This window comes from Chiloscyllium punctatum, chromosome 4 (assembly GCF_047496795.1).
Source record: "Chiloscyllium punctatum isolate Juve2018m chromosome 4, sChiPun1.3, whole genome shotgun sequence".
In the NCBI taxonomy this organism is placed as follows: domain Eukaryota; kingdom Metazoa; phylum Chordata; class Chondrichthyes; order Orectolobiformes; family Hemiscylliidae; genus Chiloscyllium; species Chiloscyllium punctatum.
Genome location: NC_092742.1, coordinates 25,841,003 through 25,868,915, shown reverse-complemented (window position 1 = coordinate 25,868,915; position 27,913 = coordinate 25,841,003). Strand labels below are relative to the sequence as shown.

The following is a 27,913-nucleotide window of genomic DNA, read 5'->3' as shown; positions in this document are numbered from 1 at the left end:
TCTTGAGCCTGTTCCACTCAGGTCAACAGAGAAAATTCCTGGTGGGGACTTTGTTTGGTTTAATGTAATTTAAATTAAGTATTAGCACAGGGAAAATGACCATGTCCTGTGGCAGTTTGTTGAATAGTTACTATAAATCTGTTCTTCCTTTATTCTAATTTATCTCTGTTGATAAATAAATAGTGGCAGATTTGTCACATTTATTCAGTTATTGGACAAAAATGACTCATCCCAGTTAAGTCATGTTACATACCAGTCGGAGTGTGTTGCTGGAAAGGCACAGCAGTTCAGGCAGCATCTGAGGAGCAGGAAAATCGGTGTTTCGGGCAAAAGCCCTTCATCATGTTGCATACTAGTAGGGATGGTTAACATTTAAAAGAAAATTTTAACATCTTGATTTAAACAGTAGCTCAATGCCACTAGACTATTTTTTCTAAGCAAAAGAATCTTCATTATATACATATAAAGCAAATACAATTAACTTCTAATATGTACTTGTACACCATGTTGTGCACTCAAATTTACTTGCATCCCATGAGAACTAATGGAATTTATCAATCTAAAAGTTATGGGAAAAATAGCCCCTGTGTACACTGCAGTCCTCTGGAAAGTTAGCTTTAATTCCCCTTGGTTCCAACTATTCTTCAAGGCAAAAGTTTAATTTGTCTTAATAGACTGGATGCACAATTGTTTTCATTCTGGCTACTTGAAAGCTAAGCTGTTTCAATTACTGCCTTCAAACTAGGCAACCATCAGGTGTCTGTTCCCTCACAACATTCAAACGGAGGTTAATCCTCACCTGCATTTCACAGTTTGAATCATATTTGTTTATAGTGCAGGTATCCTAAGTAAAAGTTACTCCAACTATGTCTTAGTAAGCTGAAAGTCACATGGGCTGCAGCTAATGTTTCCAATAAATATTCAAATAAATTGAAACCAGAGTGCATCCCTTAGCATCATTCTTCTCCATATTGAAACCCCCTGAGCTGGCTACTCAAACCAACTTTGATTAATTATCCATAATTTGCTTCATCAGATCAAATAAGGCATTATAAACTGGTTTTGCAATAGTGAAGACTTCGCTGAATGCATTTAAACTAATTTTGTCTTATTCCAAATTAAAAGGATCTCTCTGGGCTGCGGTTCTTGCAAGCATTGCAAATATTGTCTCTAGCTCTTTGGCTAATAAGCTAGGTGGATTTTTTTATGGTCATGTTTCTAATTGTTAACTTAAGCAAACATGGGCCCGATCTTTTAAGACCTAATAGCCTCTTAGTTTACTTTAATTTCATTTACTCCAATTCCTGTCGTTAAAACATTTGATTCCCACATCTAAATCTATACTAAAACACATAACCAAGTAATGGGTATTCCTAACAATATGACAGAAGGTCTACTGCAGGCCCCTATCAAGTATTTACAGGCAACTTGCTTAAGAGTTTTATTTTGGAGTGGGGTCACAGTCATCTTTGAGTAGATCTTAGGACTGAATTTAAATAGCGTTAAAGGTATTCGACAATGCAGTCAACAAAGCTGGACCTGACTGCAATTCAGGAAAATATTTTTAAATTAAAAAGCTTACATTTTGGTGACAGCCTCCAGCCGCTTATCAATTACTTACGTTTCAGACTAAATAAGCTGTTACGTTCAGTATTGATTGACTTTGCTGTATGATGCTATGTTTCTGTGTGAACCATCCTTTCCTAAACGTAGCATTGGTTGCTTTCAGTGCAACTCTTTTTTTTCAAATAGGGGCTGCAAACATTATCCTTGCAGTGTGAATAAGGGCTCACCATGTGCATGCCCTCTCTTGTTTTCCATTATTTCAAATTTACATATTATGAATCTGCCAGATTGCGCTTGGAAATATTGGTGAAGCACCATTAGATATCTGGGTTCTTGCATAAAAATCCAAAAGAAAATCATATATCCTGTTCTGAAGAAGAGTGATGAGACCCAAACTGTTGACTCTTCTTTCTCTCTGCAGATGCTGTCAGACCTGCTGAGTTTATGCACTTGTTTATTTTTGTTGCAATTGTATCCTTTTTTTCCCTTATGCTGTCTTGCTACTGTCCTTTTTACAAGCCAATTTGCCTATTTATGCAACTGATCAAGTAGGTAATTAACCATTATCTGAGAGACTGGGCAGATCTCTCATTTGGAGGCAGGCACTTAATTATATACTTTAAAGAGCAACATTCTGTAGCAAGGCCAAACAAGGATGCAAAGTTTAGCCAAAGTGGGAGTCGAATCTGTGCTATTGGTGTAATTCTTAACCACACACTGCCTGTCTAGCCACTTGAGCTAATTGTCCTTCAATACCATTGCTGTGGCACAATAGATTTTAGTTTAAATTGCAACGCAATTCTTCAAATTTTATCTGGAAACATATTATTTGAACAGGTTCAATTATTTCAAAAAATGCCAATCACAAATGAATATTGGATATGTATTATTTAAGATTGAACTTCTCTTTTGAATTTAGTTATAGATTTATGGTGATGGATCGGTTTGGATCTGATCTTCAGAAAATATTTGAGCAAAATCATAGGATTTTCCCAAAGAAATTTGTGCTGCAGTTGGGTCTTCGCTTGGTAAGTTATAGTGTTAATTATCTGGAATGTTGTATTGTGGCAACATCTGTTTTAAGTCTTTCTTTATTCAATAAGGAATACTTTGATAGTAAATTGGCACTTTGTACAATATAATACTCCAAAGTGTTGTGTTCTATAGTTACTTTGAAATAAAGATTTTTAGCCTGTTAGTTTCAGACTTAATATTTAGTGAATGTTGAGGTGGTCCCATCCTCAGTAGCAGTGTGGAAGCTGCAGTTGGCTGTCTTTTCCACGATAATCCAAATACTAATGGCTACTTAGAAAGGTATTCCAGCAAAGGACTACTAAGTTTGCTTAGAAGAAAACTAATCACAAACTTGTATGACATGAGGTTCCAAATCATTGTCTTTATGGGCCACTTATTCACTTGCAATGGAGTCTCTTGCCCATGTAAGAATAATTGCAGTACAGAACATCAACCACAACTCTAAATTAAAATCTAATTTTCTGTAATTAAATTTGCATAAAAGCATTCCCTGCAAGCTACACTGTAGACTATAGTTTAAAATTAATTTTGTCTAATTGAAAACATCTTGCACAGTAATGTGTGTTATGACAAAAATAAACTTTCACTAGACCCTCCTGGGCTAAATGGCTAAGGTTCAAGCACTGCATGTGACTCATGGGCTTCTATTTAGATATTCAAGGCCTTGGAGAGTTGATTTGGATGAATTGTTCACACTATTAATGATTTTATAACAATCTAAGTTATTATAAAGCTGAACAGTGTGATTAGCCATTCCTGTTATTGTCTTTTCAAACTGGTATTGTTTATGATTCACTCTAACCATCCCCTGGAGTTTGCCAGGTAAAATGAGGCTGACACAATGATTGTTGTTGCAATTGCCTTTTGTGTTTCAAGAAAGCTTGTGATAAAGGATACTAAAACTTCCTGTCCACATGTTTGCGAGTTGTCATATATTTTATTTTCCATCTAGTACTGACCTGCACTGCAGCTTTTCCAATCTCAGTCTCAAACATCATCTTTCCTTTTTGTTATTATTCATACATTTGAAAAATTGTGCTTTTGTTTTTGTTAAAAACTTCAGGACTGTCAGATTTCTGATGAGCTATAATCTGATTGAGACGACTCCCCTATTCAAAGGGCCTCCTACCTTCCTATATGTATGGAGCAAACATGTTCTACTTCCACAATATATGCAGAAAGAAAATAATCTGAGATGAGAAGTGACTTTCACAAAGACTGTTTGATCACGAGTGCAAGTTGCATTGAATTCTAAAATGCAGAATGATTTAAGATTCTAGATGCCATTTTCATAAATTTTCCTTAAAAAGGTGAAACCAATGGGGGAAGACTTCTGTGTGTTGAGAAGTTGGCTTCATAAAATAAACAAGACAATTTAGTGTTTCACCTTTCAGGTATACAACTTAAGTACATGTGTAGACATTCTACTGCATGAATGAAACTGTTTCATTTGCACAATTCTTCCAAAATGCTATCAGGTCCTTATGATTCCTTTCTATTGCTGTTTAACTCTATTGTTTTCTTTTGATAGATTGACATTCTAGAATACATCCATGACCATGAGTACGTGCATGGGGACATCAAAGCTTCAAATCTTCTCCTCAGTTACAAGAATCCTAATGAGGTTCTTTTTGTTTTTCTTATTATTTAGTGCAATCATGAATTGTTTGAAGTATGTAAAAACAAAGGGAAGTTAGCCTTTTTTTCTAACTTTACCACCAGATGTGTTATTTTCTAACAAATAGTAAAATTATTTTGTGTTTGAGTGAACATTGGTCTGTTGTTGTGTTAGTTCAGCCATTGAAGAATTATCTCTTGATCGTAACTAATTTGATTTTATTAGTTATTGTTAGTGGCAGAGCATTAGAGCTCCCTTGATGTCAGGGGGAAATTATTGTCTCACCTTTGGTTTATAAAAGTCATTGACAACCTCAGGACATCCAGAGCCAATGCAATATTTCAGATGTATAAATGGGCTGAATATTTGCAAGGTCATTCATTCTTTCTGCAAATCAAAATGATAATTTACTCATTTGTCCTTCTATCATTGAATTGAATGCTGCTTAAGTGTCCTGTAAGTTATTGACCTGGACTATAATAAAGTCTCTCTTTGGACTTTGTTGATCCCTAGGGAACTGTGATCTTGTTTGGAAGCTTCTTTTTAATCAGGGTAGATAAGTAGCTGCCTTTAAACATTTTGTCACTTAGCATTTTTGTCTGTATCTTTGTCTGCAAGCTAAGTACGTGAAGCCCTGACCAGAACTGGAAGAATTCTAGAAAAAAAATTGAATACGCTAGAATGCATATCTATGTGTTCCGGATTAGAGCTCAATGGGTAAAATTCATCCGCTGTAAGAATTATCTGATTCATTGTTTCACCCCTAAGGTAGCGTAGCCGCTTTACATACTAACAGATCCCAAAATTATTTCAATAATACACTATTATACTTAGTAGATTTGTGTTGTACCACAGGCAATTTTGTTCAGTCCAAATAACTCAGTATGCATTTATGTTTTTCTAAAATGTTTCATTCACTTATGAATGAAAATTACTCTTCCCAAAAAAAAACAAACTCATGATATGGCTGGGGTTTAAAAGTTCCAACAAAATTGGGAAATTACCTGGTTCCTTCTTCACTGACCTGTAATACCCACGGAAACTATTATATTCTGAAACGATCATTGATCCCTATGGAAATTGATATTTTCAGGACTTAAGCCCTTCTGTTGATACTGAGAAAAAAAGCAGTAAGTACAGGCAAAAGTGGATTTTTTTAATCCCAATGGTGAAGGTCAGTCACTTCCTTCTAGTTCATTGAAATAGTCTACATAGGCACTAACCTAGTTTAAGCTTTTCAGGAGTTAAATGTATTGGTTCAGCAAACTCTTTATTACGTGAGGCAAGTTCAATGTTACTACAGCTTAGTAGTAACATTAAGCTACAGAGGTGTTTAGTAAGCAGTCACAAAGTTAACTCTGCTTTTTGAGACATTTTCAATCTTTCTTTAATGTGTTTCCACGTTTATGAAGCTGTGGTTATCTAATGTATTTTAAGATCATTTTCAATTTGTAGAGTTGAAGTTTTATTGTTTTCTTGTTGCTGTCCTCTGGAGAAAATTGGGTGGGTGGGCTGATATGTTTGTGTGTCAAAACCAGCATAGCTAGCAGTTGGATCAATGGAAAATAGCACCATGCAGCATCCCATTCACTGAGGAAACAAGCTCCGGTTTTGCATAATGCATCAAAATTCCTTGCCAACCGTAGCAGCTAATTTATTGGGAGCTTGATTATTTTTGTTCCTAACTGCTGTTTAATACGTATATATTTGTACTTTCGTCCACACTCTACACATAATTATGTTGTACATTGAGAGGAACTTGTAAAGAATGACTGTGTCACGGAGGTGACTAAATGTCATGCTTACAGCATATGCCCTGGGCATGATCATAACTTGAATATATGGGAAAGAAAGGAAAGTATTGCAATGAACTTAAGCAAATAAAATACTCGGAATATTTACATATGGTAAAATAATAAATAACTTTTTCTTTAAACTATCTCTATTCATCAAGTCTTAACAACTTGTTAATATCTCTGACTCTGCTCTGCTCCAAACTTCGTTATTTAGTTAGTTAGCGTGAGAGTGATTTCTTGGGGATCCCAAAGATTTGTGATCTAGCTAGACTATTTTATGGTCCAGTATCCAATCTTATTTTGTTTGTAATTTAAACTTTCTTAGGTATATTTAGTTGATTATGGCCTTGCATATAGATACTGTCCAGAAGGAGTACACAAAGAATACAAAGAAGATCCAAAGCGTTGCCATGATGGTACTCTTGAGTTTACAAGTATTGATGCACATAAAGGAGCAGGTATGTGTGAACAAGTTTTGAGAATGTATTTAATTATGTTTGGACCATCGTGCTCATTCAGAAGCATGTACTGAGCTACCAGTACTCATCTGGTTACGGCTTATTTATTCCAAATTGTTTTGCAATGGAACTAACTGGGATTTGATAATACCCTTGTTTGAGTTGTCACATTACCTGATTTCTCTAGAGGAGGCATCATCTCTTTGCTTCTCAAAAGTTATGGACCAGTTATGTGAGGTTGCTTATTAGATGGTTGTCTTCTGTCACTGGCTTGAGATTAGATTAGATTACTGACAGTGTGGAAACAGGCCCTTCGGCCCAACAAGTCCACACCGACCCTCCGAAGAGCAACCCACCCAGACCCATTCTCCTACATTTACCCCATTCACCTAACACTACAGACAATTTAGCATGCCAATTCATCTAACCTGCACATTTTTTGGACTGTGGGAGGAAACTGGAGCACCCAGAGGAAACCCACGCTGACACGGGGAAAATGTGTAAACTCCACACGGACAGTTGTCTGAGGCAGGAATTGAACCCGGGTCTCTGGCGCTGTGAGGCAGCAGTGCTAACCACTGTGCCACTGTGCTGCCCATATCTGTACTGTTTTGGGTGTCTCTCATTTTGCTTTGTAGGGTTGTCTCATGTATTTTCTGTGATTGCTGTCTGCCCAGATCAATGAAGTATGGCATTTCCAGAGCCCACCATTTATTAAAATTAGTTGTTTGTTTTAATCAACCCTAGTCCTGCCCCACACAGTTTTATAGTTCATGTCCCATGCTTGCTTGAAGATAGTCTTGTTGTAAGGTCCATCTCTTTTTATTTTGTTTTCTCAACCTTATTCCTATTTAGCTATTAACTACTAACTCCCTTCCTAGTTCTCATGTTAACTAATAATGTTTAGTACACTCATTCATTGAATCATGCTTCCTTCTTTCAGATCAGTTGTTAATGCCTCTCTCCCCAGAGAATCGACCATTGATGCTATCTTCCTTGCAAACTATTGCTTCATTCCCAGCATCTCTCTCTAGTACATTGTCACTGTTTTTTTTCTGGTTGGCAAGAAGAAACAAGTACCACAAGTTTAGCTCCTCATGACCTTCTATGTTTACAATCTGTTGATGATTTGGATACTAGAATCATAAGGACTACAGCCAGATTTGCACACCACACTAAAATAGGTGGGGAGGCAAGTTGCAATGAAATAAATTTACAAATGGACATGGGTGGGTTAGGTCAATAGGCCAAAAATTGACAGATGAGATTTAACATCTATAAGTGAGGTTTTCCATTTTGCTCAGAGGAATAGCAAGGCAACGTATTATCTAAATGGAGAGAAACTTCAGAATGCTTTGGTACAGAGATCTGGGTGGCTTTGTGCATGAATCATAGAAAACCAGTGTGCAGGTATGGCAGGTAATAAGGAAGGGAAATTAAATTCTGACATTCATCACTAACTGAAGAGAACTGTAGAGAAGTGTTGCTGAGATTACACAAGGTATTACTGAAACTGTACCTGGATTATTACATTCAATATTGGTACATAAACATGAGGAATGTAGTTGCAATGGAAACAGTTCAGAGGAAGATTGATTCCAGAAGTGAGGGGTTTATCTTAAGAGTGATTGAGCAGTTTAGCCTGATGTTCTCTGGACTTCAGAAGAAGAAAAGGAAATCTAATTGAGGTATGTAAGATGCTAAAGGGGATTGACAAAGGAGACATCAAGAGGATATTTCCACATCTAGCGATAGAGGTGGGTCATAGTTTTAAGCTAAGGGATAGCAGATTTAAATCAGATGAGCAGAAACTACTTCAGGTGGCACAGTGGCTCAGTGGGTAGCACTGTTGCCTCACAGCACCAAGGACTCTGGTTCAATTCCCATCTCAGTCGACTGTGTGGAGTTTGCATATTCTGTGTCTGCATGGATTTCCTCAGGTGCTCCAGTTTCCTCCCACAATTCAAAGATGTGCAGGTCAGGTGAATTGGCCATGCTAATTTGCCCATAGTGTTAAGCGCATTAGTCAGGGGTAAATGTAGGGTAGGGGAATGGGTCTGAGTAGATTACTCTTCGGAGGGTCAGTATGGACTTGTTGGGCCAAATGATCTGTTTCCATACTGTAGGGAATCTAATCTATTGAACAGTCATGAATCTGTGGAATTCACTACCTAGAATGTGGTAGATGCAAGACATTGAGTAAATGGAAGGAGGAGATAGACAGATAGATTTTTAATGAATAATGGGTCGAAATGGTATAAAGAGCAGACAAAAGTGGAGCTGAGACCAAGCTGAGATTAGAGTCGAGAGTGTGGTGCTGGAAAAGCACAGCAGGTCAGGCAGCATCCGAGGAGCAGGTGAATCGATGTTTCAGGCATAAGCCCTTCATCAGGAATTGCGCTGAGAGAAAAAAATGGGAGGGGTGTGGTGGGGGAGGTAGCTGGGAAAGTGATAGGTGGATGAAAGTGAGGGAGAAGGTGATAGGTCAGAGGGGGCAGTGATGGACATTCCAGAGGGTGGTGCTGAATTGGAGGCTTGGAACTGGGATAATGTGGAGGGAGGGGAAATGAGGAAGCTGTTGAAATCCTCATTTATCTGTGGTTGCAGGTGGAATTAGGTGTTCCTCCTCCAGGTGTCGGGTGATAACGGTTTGGCAGTGGAGGAGGCCCAAGAACTGCATGTCCTTGACAGAGTGGGAGGGGGAGTTGAAGTGTTCAACCCTTGCATCCTGTGTGGTCTCCTCTACATTGGGGAGACAGGACGCCGCCTTGCGGATCATTTCAGAGAACATCTTCGGGACACCCGCACCCACCAAGCCCACCGCCCTGTGGTTGAACACCTCATTCTGCCTTGGGACTCTGCAACCACACAGATAAATGTGGATTTCAACAGCTTCCTCATTTCCCCTCCCTCCACATTATCCCAGTTTCAAGCCTCCAACTCGGCACCACCCTCTGGAACGTCCCTCTGACCTATCACCTTCTCCCTCACCTTCATCCACCTATCACTTTCCCAGCTACCTCCCCCACCCCCCACCCCCTCCCATTTTTTCTCTCAGCGCAATTCCTGATGAAGGGCTTATGCCTGAAACATTGATTCTCCTGCTCCTTGGATGCTGCCAGACCTGCTGTGCTTTTCCAACACCACACTCTCAACTCTGATCTCCAGCATCTGCAGTCCTCACTTTTGCCAAGCTGAGATCAGCCATGATCATATCAACTGGTAGGGGAGGCCTGTTGGGCTGAATTGCTACTCTCAGGTCTTCTGTTCTTTTGTCACATTTTAAATCCAGGCTTATTTTGTCTGGAAATCCATGTTTGCATCTGTGCAATTAGATGTTGCCTGACAGTTGCAAGTTATGGTTTGCGTGATTGTGATAGCAGTGAATTATCACTTCTCATCCTTGCCTTTTTTTTAGCCGCCTTCATGAATGAACAGTCTATACTCCTGCAGTAGCTGGATGGGCTCTTGTGTAGTTTCATTCTTTGGGCAGTCAGAAAATCAGCTGCAGTGACTTTTCTTCCCCATCCAACGTATCGCCTCTTTTTAAAAAAAGTCAAGCCTTTACACTTAAACCACTTTAATTTCTAAACTGCATTCTTTTGATTTTGTAGCTGTACTGGATCAGCTTTGCTAGGGAAGCATGTAGTTCTGGAGCATAAATCTTCAGTACTATTGCCAGCATGTACCAGAAGGTTTTGATGAAATACCACATCAAAGTTTATTGCAGAGAATAAGAGTTCACGGTGTTGGGGATAATATGTTGCCATGGATAAAAGATTGGCTAGCTGAAAGAAATAGGCATAAATGGGTCCTTTTTTAGTTCGATGTAACAAATAGTGTGTCTCAGGAATCAATGTTGAGAACAGCAAATAATTGGGAAAACGAGAATAATGCTGTAGTTTATTACAAGGATAATTGAATATCTAAGTAGGGAGGTTGTACTTCGGCTGCAGAGGATGTTAGTGAACCATGACTGACGTATTTACAGTATTGGTGTGCTTGTATAAGGAAAGTTGTAATTGCTTTGGAAACATTTCAGAAAAGATTTATTAGATGAATACCTGGAGTAGGCAAGTTGTCTTATGAGGGTAGGTTGGACGGGCTACATTTGTATCTACTGCAGTTTGGAGAAGTACAAGGTGACTTCATTACAACGTATCTGGAAGTCTCGACAGGTGCATGAGGAAAGGATACTTACTATTGAGAGAATTTAGAAATGGAGGCCAATGTTTAAAAACAGTGTCTGTTTGAAATTTATTCATGACAAACATCCTCTGTTTGGAGCACACTTCCACGCAAGGTGATGAAAGCAGTCTTGGAATATTTTCTCAGGTGAGAATGGGATTGAGGTCAAGAATAGAATTAAGAAGTCATTGGAGTAGCCAGCAATATGGATTAATCAAGTCAACCATGACGTTATTGAATTGTGGAGCATTTCTAAGGTATCGAATAAATTACTTATCCTCCCAATTCATATATGCATATGTTGTCAGGACTCTTTGCTTTTGTGAATCCTTTGTCTTCAGCTGTTCCTTGATATCACATGAAAGGAAATATGTTGGTTGGAGAAGGGCATCTGGAGGAGGCAGAGATGGATCTTCCACTCAATACTTATGGCTGAAAATTGATGCAAATGAATCAGCATTATCCATTGATCTGATGTGCCATGTTTCTGCCATCATTAAAAATGTTCATAGCTGTGGAATTTTCTTCTCCTTTGAGTTGTTTAATTATGTCTCTGGTTTAATTAACCAGTAGCTTACCTTAACATTACTTCTCTTGACAACTCTGCTATTTGCAAATTATCTGACTACTTGCTTGCCATCCTATTACCAAAGTAGGAGGAGTTTCCTTCAATTGAAATTTGAGAACATTTAAACTATTGTCTTTGGTCCCAACTTGAACCTTAATCCCTAGCCAATGGCTCCATCATTCTTTTCGGCAACTGTCTAAGAAAGATCTAGACTATTGGCAACACTTATGCTATTTCTGTCCCAGAAATGAGCATCTAACCACCTCGCCAAGCTATCACCAGAGGCCCTTGTTTCCACTTCTATGCATTGCTTCAGCTCCTCTGCTATTGAAGCCCTCATTCATCCTTTTGTTACATCCACATTTACACTCCCAGCCAGTCTCTCATATTCTACTGTCCATAACTTTTCCTGAATCTTAACTCTCACCAAGTTTCATTTCTGTCTGACCTACTTGGGCTCCTGCTCAACTAATATCTATTGAAATTCCAGTGCTTGCATTTGGATCTTCAATGGCCTTGCTGATCCAGATCCATGTAATCTTCTTCAGTCATACAATTCTGCAGAATGTGTTCATTTTACTTTCCTCTTGAACATCTCTAATTTTTATTACACCTCCTACTATATCTTCAGATACCAAAGTTGTGAACTTGGGAAGTCTCTCTCAAAACCTCTGGCTTTCCTTGTTCAAAGCACTCTTAGAACCTACCTGTTTGACAGAGTGTTTGTTCAAATATCTCCTAATGGCAGGATGTCAGTTTTTCAAAATGAATTGAAGTTAAATATGCCTTTCATGATTTATTATGTTAAAGACAGTGTATAATACAAGTGGTTGTTGTATTGCATTGATATCAAAAGTAAGGAGGCACAGCATTTGAAGAAAACACCTGTAACTATTAAAATAATTACTGAAGTTTGTAGATGACTATCATGCCTTTTTTAAATCATGCTAATTGGGCTACCATTTTATCTCCATATGGTTAAAAAGATTCCACTTCGAACATATTGCTATATGATTGTGGATCCCAGTTTCATTCTTAAAAGATTAAGTTAGAATCTGTTTAATCTTAATTGATGTGGTATTTATGCTTTCAAATTAAAAAAAATTAAGGGTTCCAATTTGATTATGTTAAATGATGCATTCCATGACAATCCCTTGATAAGGATTTGAGGTTTATATCCAGTCGATCTATTTAATAAATTCTTTGGCCTTGCTGAAGAGCCAGATCAGAAAGGTGTCCCTTTATATTCAGAACATGCAAGATTTAAGAAAAAAAACCTTTTCAACTTGAATAACACATCTTGCAGAATTATCTTTCTTTATATTGGCAAACTTCTTTGGGTTCATAAGGGACTCTGGCTGCTTTGGAACAGTCTGGCTGTGAACATCAGACAAAGTGTTAGGAAAAAGTCCCAACTGCAACATCCTGTTAAATCCTAAAATTGGCTGCCATGTGTTCTGTTTTTGGCTTGTTCTGGTCTGGACAAGACTGGAATTGTGGCTGCTTGTGCTAGACAAGATATGATTTTAATGTCCATACTGCTTATTATGCACTTTTTTTTTAGATCCATGAAATCTGCTGGAACTATTGTATTTGGTTGGTTTGCTTTATATTTATTTGTCCTTGCTGACTGTTCTATTCAAATTAATAATTCTTCAATACTGATTTCAAGAGATTAAAATTGTGACATACTATTTTTTCAATTTAAAGCTAAGTACTGTTGTAAATTTCAATACTTTTTTAAACCAGTTACCATATAGGGAAAACTAAATTAAACTGCAGATAATTTGTGAAATTTGATGAAGTGTGAGTATTACATTGGACATGTTAAAGTAACAAATTGATAATATTGTATTTGAACTTGGAATATTTTTGTAGAATTGTGCATACTCCAGGACTGAACAGGAAATATTAAAATTGATTGCTTGGATCAGGTGTGCATTTATCTTGAGTCAAGTAGTAGAATAATTTGTAATATGCAGTGTGAATTGCACAGTGAGAGTAAATGGCACTTTAATGAATGTAGTCAGCTGTTAGAATGACCTTCCACCAGAGGCTGAGTGACCCTTAACTAACTTGCCATTTATCTCCGGATAATCTCATTCACATGACATTCTGCTTATTAATAATTGGCCTATCACTGCAGCTTGGTAACAGTCTTTAATATTATCATGCAAGGTTTGATTCTAATCATCAGTGAGAAAGTTAACTAAACACTTTATCACATTAAACTATAACCTTTATACTGAACAGACACAAATTATCCATGTCTTTGTATGGACTGGAAAATTTCTTTGGTCAGTTTAACCATGTGGAGTTGTAGATAATCTGGTATTCTTTTCATGTACTTTACAAAGTATATGAAATGTATTTTAAGCATAGCCTAGATCCTACAAATGTGGCATTGGATAATAAAGTTCATCAGATCAAATCCTATATTGTTTATTTCTCATTTTGAAATCCTGCATTCTTCCGAAGAGTTAAACCTGCTGTATCTCCTTTCACTAATCTGCTAATTAATTGAAAGAACAAGTGTATATATTTTCAAATTGACCAATGGACACTCAACTATTGAAGCAGAAACACTGTAGACTACATTAATTTTTTAGAAGAAAAATGATCTGGATGAAACTGACTTCAGTCAAGATTATTTGTAAAATAGGATCAAAGAACTGAAAACCTACTCCATTTTGACGATTGTAGACCCTTTCCACTACATTGATTTCATAGCAACCAGGAGACAACTGACCTCCTACCAACTAATTAACTTCTACTGAAATGTTACGCAAAGTGTTAGTGATACTAGATATTAATTTTAGTATATTATCATAGTCACTCAAACTATTAAATAAGTGTTGGTAGCCATTGTACTTCTCTGTGCTGTCTTCCATAGTTGTACATATGAATGTCCTTATTATCCAAGTCTTTGAATTTGAAGGGAAATCTGCACTTTGCAAATCTTATTTGAAAATAACAATATGCAAGTTGTAACCCTTCTGGAGGAAGCAGTGCTCTTTGCCTGCTAGATAATGAGTAAGACTTGCAATGTTTTTAATTTTGAAGGGCATATAAAGTTTAAGTTGCTTCTTGAAACTAGTAAACAGTAATTTATAACAAAAACCGAAATTTGCTTGAACAGAGGGTCACTGGATTCAAAACATTAACTCTGCTTTCTCTCTATAGATGCTGACAGACCTGCTGAGTTTCTCCATTTTTTTTTCTAGCATCTGTAATCTTCTTTTTGTTTAGTAATTTGTTGTATTGTGAACATCTCCAGGATATTCACCACCTTTATTCTGACAGTAGAACCAGTGGTTTTAAACATAAAAACACTTCCTATAAAATGTAATTTTCTTGTTCGAAACATTTTTGTATTAATCCAGTAATTCAGTATGGTGAGAATCAGAATCTCTATATAATTTGAGTTATTTTATCATAGTCTGGGTTTTTCAGGAGATCAATGCAAATGTGTCAATACCCTTTTAATTTTGAGTCAAGGATTGAGGATAGCTCCGGATTGCAAACTCAGTGATTTGGTTATTTCTTCACATGCATGATATTATGACAATAAAAGCAGTCGTCACCAACTGAAAAATTTCTTTGATGAAGGTCAAAAATGACTTTGTTTATTTTGTAGCAGTTTTTTTTAGATTAGATTACTTAGCGTGGAAACAGGCCTTTCGGCCCAACAAGTCCATACCAACCCTCCGAAGAGCAACCCACCCAGACCCATTCCCCTACATTTACCCCTTCACCTAACACTACAGGCAATTTAGCACGGCCAATTCACCGGAGCACCCGGAGGAAACCCACGCAGACGCAGGGAGAATGTGCAAACTCCACACACACAGTTGCCTGAGGCGGGAATTGAACCCAGTTCTCTGGCACTATGAGGCAGCAGTGCTAACCATTGTGCCACCGTGCAGCCATCGTTTTTGTGTGACTCAGCAAAAGCCTGGTTCGCTAATGATGCCAAACCTAGCCAAGTCTCTCTCTCTCTCTCTCTCTCTCTCTCTCTCTCTCTCTCTCTCTCTCTCTCTCTCTCTCTCTCTCTCTCTCTCTCTCTCTCTCTCTCTCTCTCTCTCTCTCTCTCTCTCTCCCCCTCCCCCTCCTTACTGATTGCATTAAGTTAATAATATCATAAATTTTGTGTTGGAACCTGGTGATTCCATGCAACAGTCTGTGTACATTAAGTAATCATCCAAAGTTTTTGGTATAGATCACATTATGCCCTCATTTTTAGTATGTTTTTATTAATATTTACGACATTGTGCTACACTGCTAAATATTATTCTGCTGTAATTTCAACATAATTTTACATCATTCTACAGGTTTTTGTTCCAAATCAGAATCTCCCTTAACACTGTGAACCAGCGGCCCAATCATTTTGCTTCAATGTGTGACCTCAGTTAGCATCTCTTAATAGCAAACCTTACATCTGTGGCTTGCCCTAACAATTTACGAACAGCACTAGCTGTTACAACTACTCAAACTGTCCCTTCGCAGTTAAGTTTAATGAAAATTCAATTAACTTATTAGCTGTGTTGTATTTAAATGAAAATTTCGTTTCCAGTGAACTCGTAAAATAACATTTGACATCCTTGTTCACTGAATGAAGGGATGTTGATTTTATTCGTATGAATTGAAAGACTTTTTTGCTCAATATTTCAGTTGTCTCCACTTACATGTTATTGAACAATGTGTTCAACTTTAGCTGCTTCCAGACGTGGTGACCTTGAAATCTTGGGATATTGCATGTTGCAGTGGCTCAGTGGGAGACTTCCCTGGGAGGATAATCTTAAGGATGCCAACTATGTCAGAGATGAAAAAATCAAGTAAGAACTTGTTGGATTCCATCTTTAACTTGCTTATGCAGTTCTCCATAGGCATTAACTTGGCTTTATCTTTCCTGTGGTAATGGAGTGACTCTTTTCACTGTACCCTACTATATTTAAATTACCTGCTCCACTGTTGTTCTTCTGTACATCTACAGTACTCCATTGCTCCTGGCAATTAGTGTAATAGGATAATCTTAAGGATTCCAACTATGTCAGAGATGGAAAATTCAAAAACTGAATGAATGCCGTCTTGAACTTAAGAGGACTTGACAAAAAATAGTGAAAGAATTAGGAATTCAACATAATCAAGATTGTCTTGACAATGCAAAATCTAACTCATTCAAAGATTATGGGAACAGACAGGAAATTTAAGTTAATGTCACAATCAGATCACCATAAAACAGGCTTGGTTTGAATGCTCCGAATAGGCATTACAGATTACTGTAGCCAAGGACCACACGAGCACAGTGACCCAATCTGTTTCTAGTATTGACATTTCTTTGCATCTACCCAATCTGAAATCCTCTTGATAGCATTTTGGCCTCTTGCACCTCGCCTATTTATTTCTACCCAGATTGAGGCAGTTTGCTTTGTTAAAGGGATTGTACCAATTTAAATTGATATAAAGTGATGTATAAATTGCCTGGTAAATAAAGGGATATAACCTGGAGTTCAAATTTATTGTAGACACAATTCAGACTTTATTGTAATGGGTTACTAGTCAAAGTTTTCCTTCCTTCATGCCTTAAAGGTGATGATTACTGTGACTTTTCTATGAGTGATAAAGAACTGATGTGTTTTGATCATGTAAAGCTTGAACACTGAGGATTATTCTCAATTTTCCAGTGTCATGGAATTGCAAATGTCATCCTGCACTTCATCTTAATTTCTGATTTGGGACTGTTCCCCATGTCTTGAAAGAGGTAGTACTGTGAACATAAATTAAAATTTTATTTAATATATATATTTTTTAATTTCCTATATTAGATACAAAGGAGACATTCCAGGTTTAATAGAGAAATGCTTTCCTTGCAAAACTAAGCCAGGTATGAAATTCAAACTTTGTTTATAATTAGATAAAAGTCAAATGCTATGGATGCTGGAAATCTGAAATGAGAAGAATGTTGGAGAAACTGACCATGTATCGCAGCATATAGGGAGAGAGAAACAGAGGAGTCATACTAGTCTTGAAACTTACCTCAGCTTCTCTCTCCACAGATATGGTCAGTCCTGCTGAATTTCTCCACCACTTTGTAGTGGGCAACAAATGGGGGCTTGGGTAGGTGTTAATGGTGGAATTGATGACTGACTCAGTTTACTCCTTAGTAGATCAGTCAATTTTCATAAACTACATTTTAAATCACCCTTTCCATCCAACTGTACTTGATTGAACTTGATTCAATGATCACAATTTTACCCAACAGTGTTTGTTATAACTGACACTGTGGTGTTCAGTTGCTACTTCACACGTTGTGATAATTGACAATTTGACATAATTGTGATCATCTTGAGGGTAATGTTCTAACCTTGCTATGTTAATAATTCTAGTGTACTTGTTTTCAGCAATATTGAGAATTTGCCTGCTCATTGGGGAGGAAATGAACTCTCAAGATGTCACCACACCATGTCATGGTATTCACATAGGAGAATTGAAGTTGGACATGATGGCTTTGACCTAGAAGAATTTTGGTTTGGGGCATTGAAACAAATTAATACCAGTCTTGGTTGAGACTCTTAACCTGATGTGGTCAAAATTGGGACCTTTCTGATATACCTTTGCTCTGTGTTTTGAGAAATTACCGCCTTTGATTTTGTTGTGCATCTGCCGAGTAATTGTCATTTATATTGTACAGAATTATGGATTTTTTTTTTAAAAAGTATGCATGAGATGAGGGCATAATGGGGCATTTATTTTCCCTCCCTGTTGTCTGTAAGTGGTTGTGAGCTATTACCTTGAACCTCTCCTGTCCATATTCTGTAGGTAGACCCATAATACTGTTCAGGAACATATTCCATAATTTTGACCCAGTGGTCCACACCGCAGAAGGGTCTACTCCAGAGGAAAATCAGGTGTTCCTTTCGGCTGCTTGTCGAATGCTATTGCTATTTGAATGTAAATTTGGGTGATTGCTGAAGAAGTGGGGTTGAGAATGGGAGCCCTTCCTTTGTCTTGTGAGCAAAACCTAATCAAAGATGAATTTCTCTAAGTTTAGCAGAATGCTGAACTACCATTTCAAGGAGTCTTAAAAATATGACCTCCGTCTTTAAGCTTATTTTTTATGTATTTGCTTGTAAAACTCCGGATATAGTGTCTGATGTTAGATGTGACTGTGTTTGGTCAACACTTTCTGAAAAATCCCAAGTGCAACGAGCATTAATCTAACTGCCTAATTGTGATTGTAAAGTGCTCGCTTACATTTGCTTGAAGGGACAAATGTACTTTGCAAGCCTCACTGATCTTAAATTGGTGTTTGGTGTAATTCAAAAGTATAAAAAGGTCCAGTTTTGAACTAAACAAAAGCATAGATGTTAATAGTTCCCTGATGCATTTGCGATGGCAACACCTTGTACAATCTGCTGCTGTTTTTCATGCAGTTTCAATTGTTGCTCCCTTTTACATTCGAAATGTGTGTATCTGAGTACATGATAATAAGGTTCAACAGCACTCCTTGCAGCAGTATTCCAGTTCTGTATTACAAGCACTAAATATTTATTTCTTTAATGCAGCTGAGATGACAAAATATTTTGAAGATGTGCTATCTCTGGGGTACAAAGATAGACCCCAGTACCAGAGGCTGAGAGACATCCTCAAGCAAGGATTTAAATCTATCGGCTGCATAGATGATGGTGTTTTGGTTTCAGGAGCATCTTCCAATGGTGATGCACCAACAACATCCAAACAACAGGTACATTTTCTTTTGTAATGTTTTTTGCTCTAAAGCTTTGTGTTGACAATTGTGTAACAGTTAAAACAGCAAGGGGTAAGGAGGGAGGAAGCAGTGTGGTATGTAGATGTATTTAAAGTTATAAAAGAATAGGATTATTTGGATAAAAACTGATTCCAGCAGGTGAATGTTCACACTAAATATAAGAAATATGTATTGGGCAAGAGAAACTTTCACATACTGTTCTAGGGCTTGACTGTGCTTTCAAGGTCATTGGTTGATGCAGAAATTAACTCAAAAATCAAGATCAATTTGTCTAGGTGTTCAAAAGAAAATGCAAGAAAGAAGTTGAGGACAGCATGACTGTAAAAGTGCATGCTGGCTGTATTCCCTGTTATTGAGCATTCAAAATTAGAAAATCTTTTGACTAGTTCTTGGCACATGCTGAGCTTTGTTTAAAAAGTGAATGCAATTTTCCTGATTCATAATTTTAATACAATTCTAATTTGAGTTCCAGCTTGCTGCACTCAGAACTGGGTATTTCATTTGAATTAGTTCTGTTAAAACTCGAAGGAAAAGATACGTGGGTGGAACCAGTTTTATTTGCTCCTAATTAGTTCTCATTTGTCCTAGCAGTATTTCTACAGTCTGAGACGCTTGTGGGACGAGGGCATCACTGGCTGGCCACTATTTTGTAGCGGGTCCGTAGTTGCCCTTGAGAAGGTGGTAGTGAGCTGCCACCTTGAACCGCTGCAGTCCATATTCTGTAGGTTGGCCTACAGTGCCCTGAGGGAGGGAATTCCAGGATTTTGACTCAGGGACAGTTGCTACATTTTTGGAAGTGTGGAAGAATATTAGTCTGTTCAAATGAGTTTTTGGAATGTTTGAGCACTAAGATGGAAAAGTAAAACTGCTTGGGTAAGCAGTGTATCTGATCCTAACATATGCAAAACTATACATTTAATGTGCAATTTTAGTTAAGCTTAGTTACTTGCGGTGAAACAGAAAATGTTGTAAAGTATCCAAGTGTTCTGTAATACATCGGAAATGATTTCATTGAATTGATAGTTTCGTTCATTTATAAAGGTGAAAGACTTTTTTGGATTCTGTCTTGGGACATTAGGGCATTTCATTGGTTTAAGCAGGGTTAGATAACTGGAACATTTCCAACAGATATTAAAATTGTTTAGAAGCTGAAGGTCCTGGGCCACCTCCATCACCAAACCCTAACCACCCAAAACCTAGAGGAAGAACTCCTCAACTTCCATCTTGAGACCCTGCAACCACACAGAGTTAATGTGGATTTGACCAATTTCCTGATTTCCCCTCCCTCCACCTTATTCCAGTTCCAAGCCTCCAACTCAACCCCGCCCTCTTGACCTTTCCATCGTCCTTCCCATCTATCTGCTCCACCCTCCTCTCAAACGTATCACCTTCTTGCCCACCTTCATCAACCTTTCACATTCTAGGCTACTTCCCCAGTCCCTGACCCATAATTCTCAATCCTGATGGCAGGCTTATGCCCAAAACATCGATTCTCTTCCTTGGATGTTGCCTGATCTCCTGTGCTTGTCCAGCACCACACACTCGACATGAAAATTGTTCAGCCAAATTTTTACTCTGCGCTCTTAGGATGTACAATTTCAAAGAAGAGTAGTTGAGTGGCGTGATTAATATCATTTGTAAATGAACCTTGCTGAAACTATTTATTTGGTTGTTGTCACGTAACTATTTGAGGGTGCTTTACAACAGCAGTTATAGTTCAAAACAGTATCATTGTTCTCAAATCCTTTAAAGTGTGATAAAAATGTTAAGTGTTTTTCATGTCTAAATGCACTAATGCAATTTGAAGAAATTTCGAATGAAGTTTGAATAAACTCCTTTTGCACTTTAACTCGGAAGACCAGTTTTGGTCCGTTTTTACAATGGATATATCATCTTTGGCAAGGAAACAGAAACAGGAGGCATGCAGAAGAAACCAGTTAAAAGCAGGAGCAGAACTTTGACCCTTTCAAACCTACTCTATAATCAAATAAGTTCATGGTTGATCTGATTGTAACCCCAAATCCACATGCCTGTCTAACATTTCACTCCCTTGCTTAACAAGAATGTCTGCGTTTGCCTCAAGTATTCAAAGACCTTCCTTCCACCATCTTGTGACCTTCAGAGAATTTTATTGCCTCAACTCAGATTTTTAAACTGACTTCTAGTGCTAGATTCTCCCATAAGAGCAAATCTCCCCATTTCATCTGAAATGCTTCAGGATTTATGTTTCAATCAAGTCACCTTACTCTTGTAAACTCGAGTGAATGCAAGCCGAGCCTCACCCAGCCTTTCCTCCTAATACCCTCACCCTTCCATTAATCCTGCTTTGAACTAGAACCAACACATTTACATCCTTAAATAAATTGACCAATATGGTGCACGATACTCCAGATGCAGCCTCATCAGTGCAGTGTATAACTGCAGCTTAAAATTCCAACTGTTGTGTTCTATTCCCCTTGCAATAAATGACAGATTGCATTAGGTTTCCTAATTACTTGTTGTGCCTGCAAATTAACATATTGCTGTTTGTGCATGAGGACACCCAGATTCCTCTACATCTGAACTCGGCAATCTCTCTTCATTATATTATATGCTCCTTTCTCATTCTTAAAAAATACGAGTTGAATCATAAAATCATCATGGATCTATGAAAGGGAAATCATGTTTGATAAACCGAGAGTTTGTCCTGACGGAGTATCTAGAAGCCTAGCTGGATAAGTAATCGATGTGTATTTGGGCATTCAGAAAGCTTTTGATAAAGATCCACATCAGAGGCTATTGTGTATGCCAATTCTTAATTCAGGCTTTGATTTCTCAGATAGGGAGCAAAGTAGGAACAAATGGGTCATTTTCAGGCTGCAAGGCATTGATAAAAGAGATACCACAAGGTTAAATACTTGGGACCCCAGTTTTATGGGGTATTTAAAGAATATGGGGAGAAAGCATAAAATTGGTGTTAACTTAGAGAATTAGCCAAGATTGTTTTGAATGGTGGACTGGGCACAATAGCTGAATAACTTGTTCTTGAGTCCATGTTCTACATTTACTGTGATTTCGAATAGCTTATAACATTTTCCCCATGACAAAAGTTAAGCTAACTTGCTATAATTTTCATGTTTTCTGTCTTTCCTCCTTTTTTGAATAGTTATATTTACTACCTTCAGATCTACTGAGACTGACCCTGAATTAAGAGAGCTTTAGGAAACTAAAACTAGTATTTTGATTATCTCACGAGCAATTCCTTTTAAAGCCCCAGGATAAGTTCCTCAGCATTGTCAGTCTGCAGCCTTAACAGTTTGCTGAATACAACTTCAGTGATTATCATTTTCCTGAGTTCCTCCAACCATACCATTTTCTGATTTGGCGCTGCATCTAAGTTGTTATTTATATCCTGTTTACTGAAGACTGGTACAAAATACTTGATCTTTTCACTTGTTATTTTCTTCTTTTCTATTAATAATTCTTTCGATTTGCTTTCAATAGGACCAACCCCACTTTGTTTGCTCTTTTCCTTTTAAATATTTGTGGAAACTCTTATCTGTTTTTATATTTCTCACTAGTTTTCTCTTGTACACTATTTTTTCCATTTAGCTATTATTTTGGTAGCTTTCTCATGTTTTTATATTCTTTCGAATCTTCTGTTCAACCATCCCTTTGGAAGGAACCATGCCTTTTCTTTTAATTTGATGCTCTTTATACATTTCTAATCCATCTCAAATGGTGAGTCCCTCCATTTGAACTTTTCTTACAGCTGGTGTTTTTGTATTCTGTAGATTCTGAAATATCCTCTTAAATGTCTGCTGCTGTATCTGCATTGATCTGCTCTTGAACCTAATTTGCCAATTTGTTTAGCCAGCTGTGCTTTCATGCCCTCAGAATTCTCCTTCTTTAAATTTTAAAGAAGTCTTGGACCACTCCTTTTCCCCTCAATTTGAATGTCATATTATGGCTGCTACAACCTAAGGATGCCTTCACCGAAATCACAAATTAATCCTGTCTGTGCAATACCAGGTCAAGTATGTAGGCACGAGAAAACTGGGTAACTGTTCGAAGGGGGAAAAAAGCAGGGATGCTCTGTGGTCGTTCCCCTGAAAGACAAGTCTATTGGTTTGGATACTGTTGGAGGGACAACTTACTAGGGGCATGCACTGGGGTGCAGGTCTCTGGCACAGAGTCTGTCCCTGTTGCACAAAAGGGAAGGGGGGAAAGGAGGAGAGTGTTAGTCATTGGGGACTCAGTAGTTAAAGGTCAGATGGAAGGTTTGTTAGGAGCGAAAGAGACTCACAGTTGGTGTGTTGCCTCCCAGGTTCCAAGGTCCGTGATGTCTCCGATCGTGTCTTTGGGGTCCTGAAGGGAGAGGGTGACCAGCCCCAAGTCGTGGTCTACATAGGTAGAAAGAGGGATAGGGATATAAGGCAGGATTTCAGGGTGCCAAAGTGGAAGCTGAGAGCTAGAACAAAGTTATCTGTGGTTTATTACCCGTGCTACATGATAGCAAGGCAAGGAATAGGGAGAGGTATCAGCTGAACATGTGACTGCAGGGATGGTGCGGAAGGGAGCATTTTAGCTTTATGGATAACTGGGGCTCATTCTGGGGAATGTGGGGCCTCTACAAACAGGACGGTCTTCACTTGAACCAGAGGGGTATTAATATCCTGGATGGGAAATTTGCTAGTGCTATTCAGATGTGTTTAAACTAGCTCAGCAGGGGAATGGGAACCTATGGTGTAGTTCCAGTCAATAGGAGGATGTGAGTAGGGGAGGGTATGGACAAGGTTTCACGGTCACAGGAATGTGCTGGCCGACAGCTAGCTGGTTAGAAGTATGTCTACTTCAATGCCAGGAATATCTGGAATAAGGTAGGTGAGCTTGCAGCATGGATAGGTACCTTGGACTTCGATGTTGAGGCCATTTCGGAGACATGGATAGAGCAGGGTCGGGAAAGAATAATGCAGGTTCCAGGGTTTAGATCTTTCATTAAGATCAGGGAAAGTGGTAAAAGATGGGAAGGTGTGGCTTTGTTCGTAAAGGACAGTATAACGGTGACTGAAAAAACTTTTGATGCGGACTCATCTACTGAGGTGGTATGGGCTGAGGTTAGAAACAGGAGGGGAGAGGTCACACTGCTGGGAGTTTTATTTATAGGCCTCCACAAAGTTCCAGGGATGTGGAGGAAGGATTGGCAGAAGAATTCTGGGTAGGAGTGAAAGGAACATGGTGGTGATTATGGAGGACTTTAACTTCCCTAACATTGACTGGAAATGCTATAACTCCAGTACATCGGATGGATCAGTGTTTATCCAATGTGTGCCGGAGGGTTTCCTGACACAGTATGTCGAAGGGCCGACCAAAGAGGAGGCCACACTGGATCTGGTACTTGGTAATGAAGAGAAAGTGAGGACTGCAGATGCTGGAGGTCAGAGCTGAAAAATGTGTTTCCACCCATCGCATTCCCAATGCCCCTCCCCCAAGTCCCTCTTCCCTAGCTTTTATCTTGGCCTGCTTGGCACACCTTCCTCATTCCTGAAGAAGGGCTTATGCCCGAAACGTCGATTCTCCTGATCCTTGGATGCTGCCCGACCTGCTGCGCTTTTCCAGCAACACGTTTTTCAGCTCATACTTGGTAATGAACCAGGATAGGTGTTTGATTTATTGGTAGGTGAGCACTTTGGAGAGAATGACCATAATTCAGTTATGTTTAGTTTAGCGATGGAAAGGGATAGGTGCATGCCACAGGGCAAGAATTATAGAAAGGGGAAGGGCAATTATAATGCAATTATGCAAGACTTTGGAGGCAGAGAATGAGGTGGCAAAATGCAGGGCATGGGGACAATTGAAATGTGGAGCTGGTTTTAGGAACAGAAATTGCATGTCCTTGATAGGTATGTCCCTGACAGGCAAGGAGGAAGTGAGAAGGTAAGGGAACCGTAAAAAAAAATTTAAGAAATTGTATCTCTTGTTAAACGGAAGAGGGAGGCTTATGTGACAACAAGACAAGATGCTTCAGATGAGGAGATAGAGTTACAGATGAGCTAGGCAGGATTTAAACAGAGTTAAGAGCAGCAAGGAGGGGACATGAACAGTCTTTAGCAGGCCAAATAAAAGAGAACCCTAAAGCTTTCTACAGGTATGTAAGGAATAAAAGGATGACTAGGAGAGAAATAGGGCCAGTCAAAGACAGTAGTGGGAAGTTGTGTGTGGACCCTGTGGAGATCAGAGAGGAGCTAAATGAATTTTTGTCATCTGTTTGACAAAGGAGAATATTGCAGAGGAGAAGACTGAGATACAGGCCATTAGATTAGAAAGGAATGAGGTTAGTAAGGAACAGGTGTTATCAATTCTAGAAGGTGTGAAAGTAGATAAGTCCCCTGGGCTGGATAGGATTTATCCGAGGATTCTCTGGGAGAGTAGGGAGCAGATGGCGGAGCCTTTGACCTTTATCTTTGAGTCGTCATTGTCTGCAGGTTTAGTACCAGAGGACTGGAGGTTTGCAAATGTTGTGCCCTTGTTCAAGAAGGACAGTAAATATGACCCAAGTAATTATAGACCAGTGAGTCTTGCGTCTGTTGTAGGAAAAGTTTTGGAAAGGATTATAAGAGATAGGATTTATAATCATCTTGCAAGCAGCAGTTTGATTGGAGAAAGTCAACCTGGTTTCATCAAGGGCAGGTCGTGTCTCACAAACCTCAGTGAGTTTCTTTTGAAAAGATGACCAACAAGTGTGTGGATGAGGGTCGGGCAGTTGACATGGTGTCCATGGACCATGAGGCTTTGATAAGGTTCCACATGGTAGGCTTTCGGAGAAAATGCAGAAACATGGGATTGAGGGTGATTTAGCAGTTTGGATTAGAAACTAGCTTTCTGTAAGAAGGCAGCGAGTGGTGGTTGATGGAAAATATTCAGCCTGGAGTCCGGTTACTAGTGTGCCCCAAGGATATGTTTTGGGACCACTGCTGTTTGTAATTTTTATAAATGACTTAGATGTAGGCATAGGTGGATTGGTTAATAAGTTTGCAGATGACGCTAAAGTTGGTGGAGTGGTGGACAGTGTGGAAGAATGTTGCAGGTTTCAGGGGGACTTGTATAAACTGCAGAATTGGGCTGTGAGGTGGCAAATGGAATTAAATGCAGATAAATGCAAGGTGATTCACTTTGGGAAGAATAACAGGAAGGCAGAATACTGGATGAATGGAAAGATTCTTGGTAGTGTGGATGTGCGGAGCTATCCTGGTGTCTATGTACATAGGTCCCTGAAAGTTGCCACCTAGGTTGATAGTGCATTAAGAAGGCATACGGTGTGTTAGGTTTTATTGGTAGAGGGATTGAGTTCCAGAGTCATGATGTCGCACTGCAACTGAACAAAATGTTAGCATGACCTCACTTGGAATATTGTGTACAGTTCTGGTCGCCCCATTACAGGAAGGATGTGGAAGCATTGGAAAAGTTGCAGAGGAGATTTACCAGGATGTTGCCAAGTCTAGAGGGAAGGTCTTATGAGGAACGGCTGACGGACTTTGGTCTGTTCTCATTGGAGAGAAGGCAGCTAAAAGGGGATTTAATAGAGACATACAAGATGATCAGTGGATTAGATAGAGTGGACAGTGAGAGTCTTTTTCTAAGGATGATGATGTCAGCTTGAACGAGGGAGCATAGCTGCAAATTGAGGGGCGATAGCTTTAAAACAGATGTCAGAGGCAGGTTCTTTACTCAGAGTGCTAAAGGCATGGAAAGCCAATGTAATTAACTCAGCCACATTAGGGGCATCTGGGTCAGCATACAGATGATGATGGGATAGTGTAGGGGAATGGGCTTAGATTAGTTCACAGGTTGGCGCAACATCGAAGACCGAAGGGCCTGTTCTGCGCTGTACTGTTCTATATAACTATGTAATGCTCTCTGATCACTTCCAAAAACTATTCAAAAATCATTTTGTTGCCCCAAAACTTTTCTTCGAGAAGGTGACCAAGCAGGTGGATGAGCGTAAAGCGGATTTCAGTAAGGTTCCACATGGTAAGCTATTGCACAGAATATGGAGACATGGGATTGGGAGCGATTTAGCAGTTTGGATCAGAAATTGGTTAGCTGAAAGAAGACAGAGGGTGGTGGTTGATGGGAAATAATCATGCTGGAGTTCAGTTACTAGTACTTTACTGCAAGGATGTTTTGGGTCCACTGCTGTTTGTCATTTTTATGCATGACCAGGATGAGGGCATAGAAAGATGGGTTAGTAAATTTGCTGATGACACTAAGGTCGGTGGAGTTGTGGATAGTCACGAAGGATGTTGTAGGATACAGAGGGACGTAGATAAGCTGCAGAGCTGGGCTGAGAGGTCGCAAACTGTGTTTAATGTGGAAAAGTGTGAGGTGATTCACTTTGGAAGGAGTAAGAGGAACACAGAGTACTGGGCTAATGTTAAGACCATAAGACATAGGAGTGGAAGTAAGGCCATTCGGCCCATCGAGTCCACTCCGCCATTCAATCATGGCTGATGGGCATTTCAACTCCGCTTACCCGCATTCTCCCCGTAGCCCTTAATTCCTCGAGACAACAAGAATCTATCAATCTCTGCCTTGAAGACATTTAGCGTCCTGGCTTCCACTGCACTCTGCGGCAATGAATTCCACAGGCCCACCGCTCTCTGGCTGAAGAAATGTCTCCGCATTTCTGTTCTGAATTTACCCCCCCCTAATTCTAAGGCTGTGTCCACGGGTCCTGGTCTCCTCACCTAATGGAAACAATTTCCTAGCGTCCACCCTTTCCAAGCCATGTATTATCTTGTACGTCTCTATTAAGTCTACCCTTAATCTTCTAAACTCCAATGAATACAATCCCAGGATCCTCAACCGTTCCTCATATGTTAGACCAACCATTCCAGGGATCATCTGTGTGAATCTCCGCTGGACACGTTCCAGTGC

General features: G+C 39.0%; 1 protein-coding gene across 1 annotated transcript in view; it reads left to right on the top strand.

The window, feature by feature from the left end:
- The window catches only part of vrk1 (VRK serine/threonine kinase 1), an 81,942-nt gene that overhangs the window by 35,955 nt on the left and 18,074 nt on the right, over positions 1 to 27,913 (top strand). Inside the window, exons 6-11 of the mRNA XM_072568261.1 lie at positions 2,486 to 2,594; positions 4,133 to 4,225; positions 6,341 to 6,473; positions 15,944 to 16,064; positions 17,055 to 17,113; positions 18,795 to 18,973. Coding sequence (XP_072424362.1) covers positions 2,486 to 2,594; positions 4,133 to 4,225; positions 6,341 to 6,473; positions 15,944 to 16,064; positions 17,055 to 17,113; positions 18,795 to 18,973 — 694 coding nt within the window. The remainder of the gene's footprint in view (positions 1 to 2,485; positions 2,595 to 4,132; positions 4,226 to 6,340; positions 6,474 to 15,943; positions 16,065 to 17,054; positions 17,114 to 18,794; positions 18,974 to 27,913) is intronic.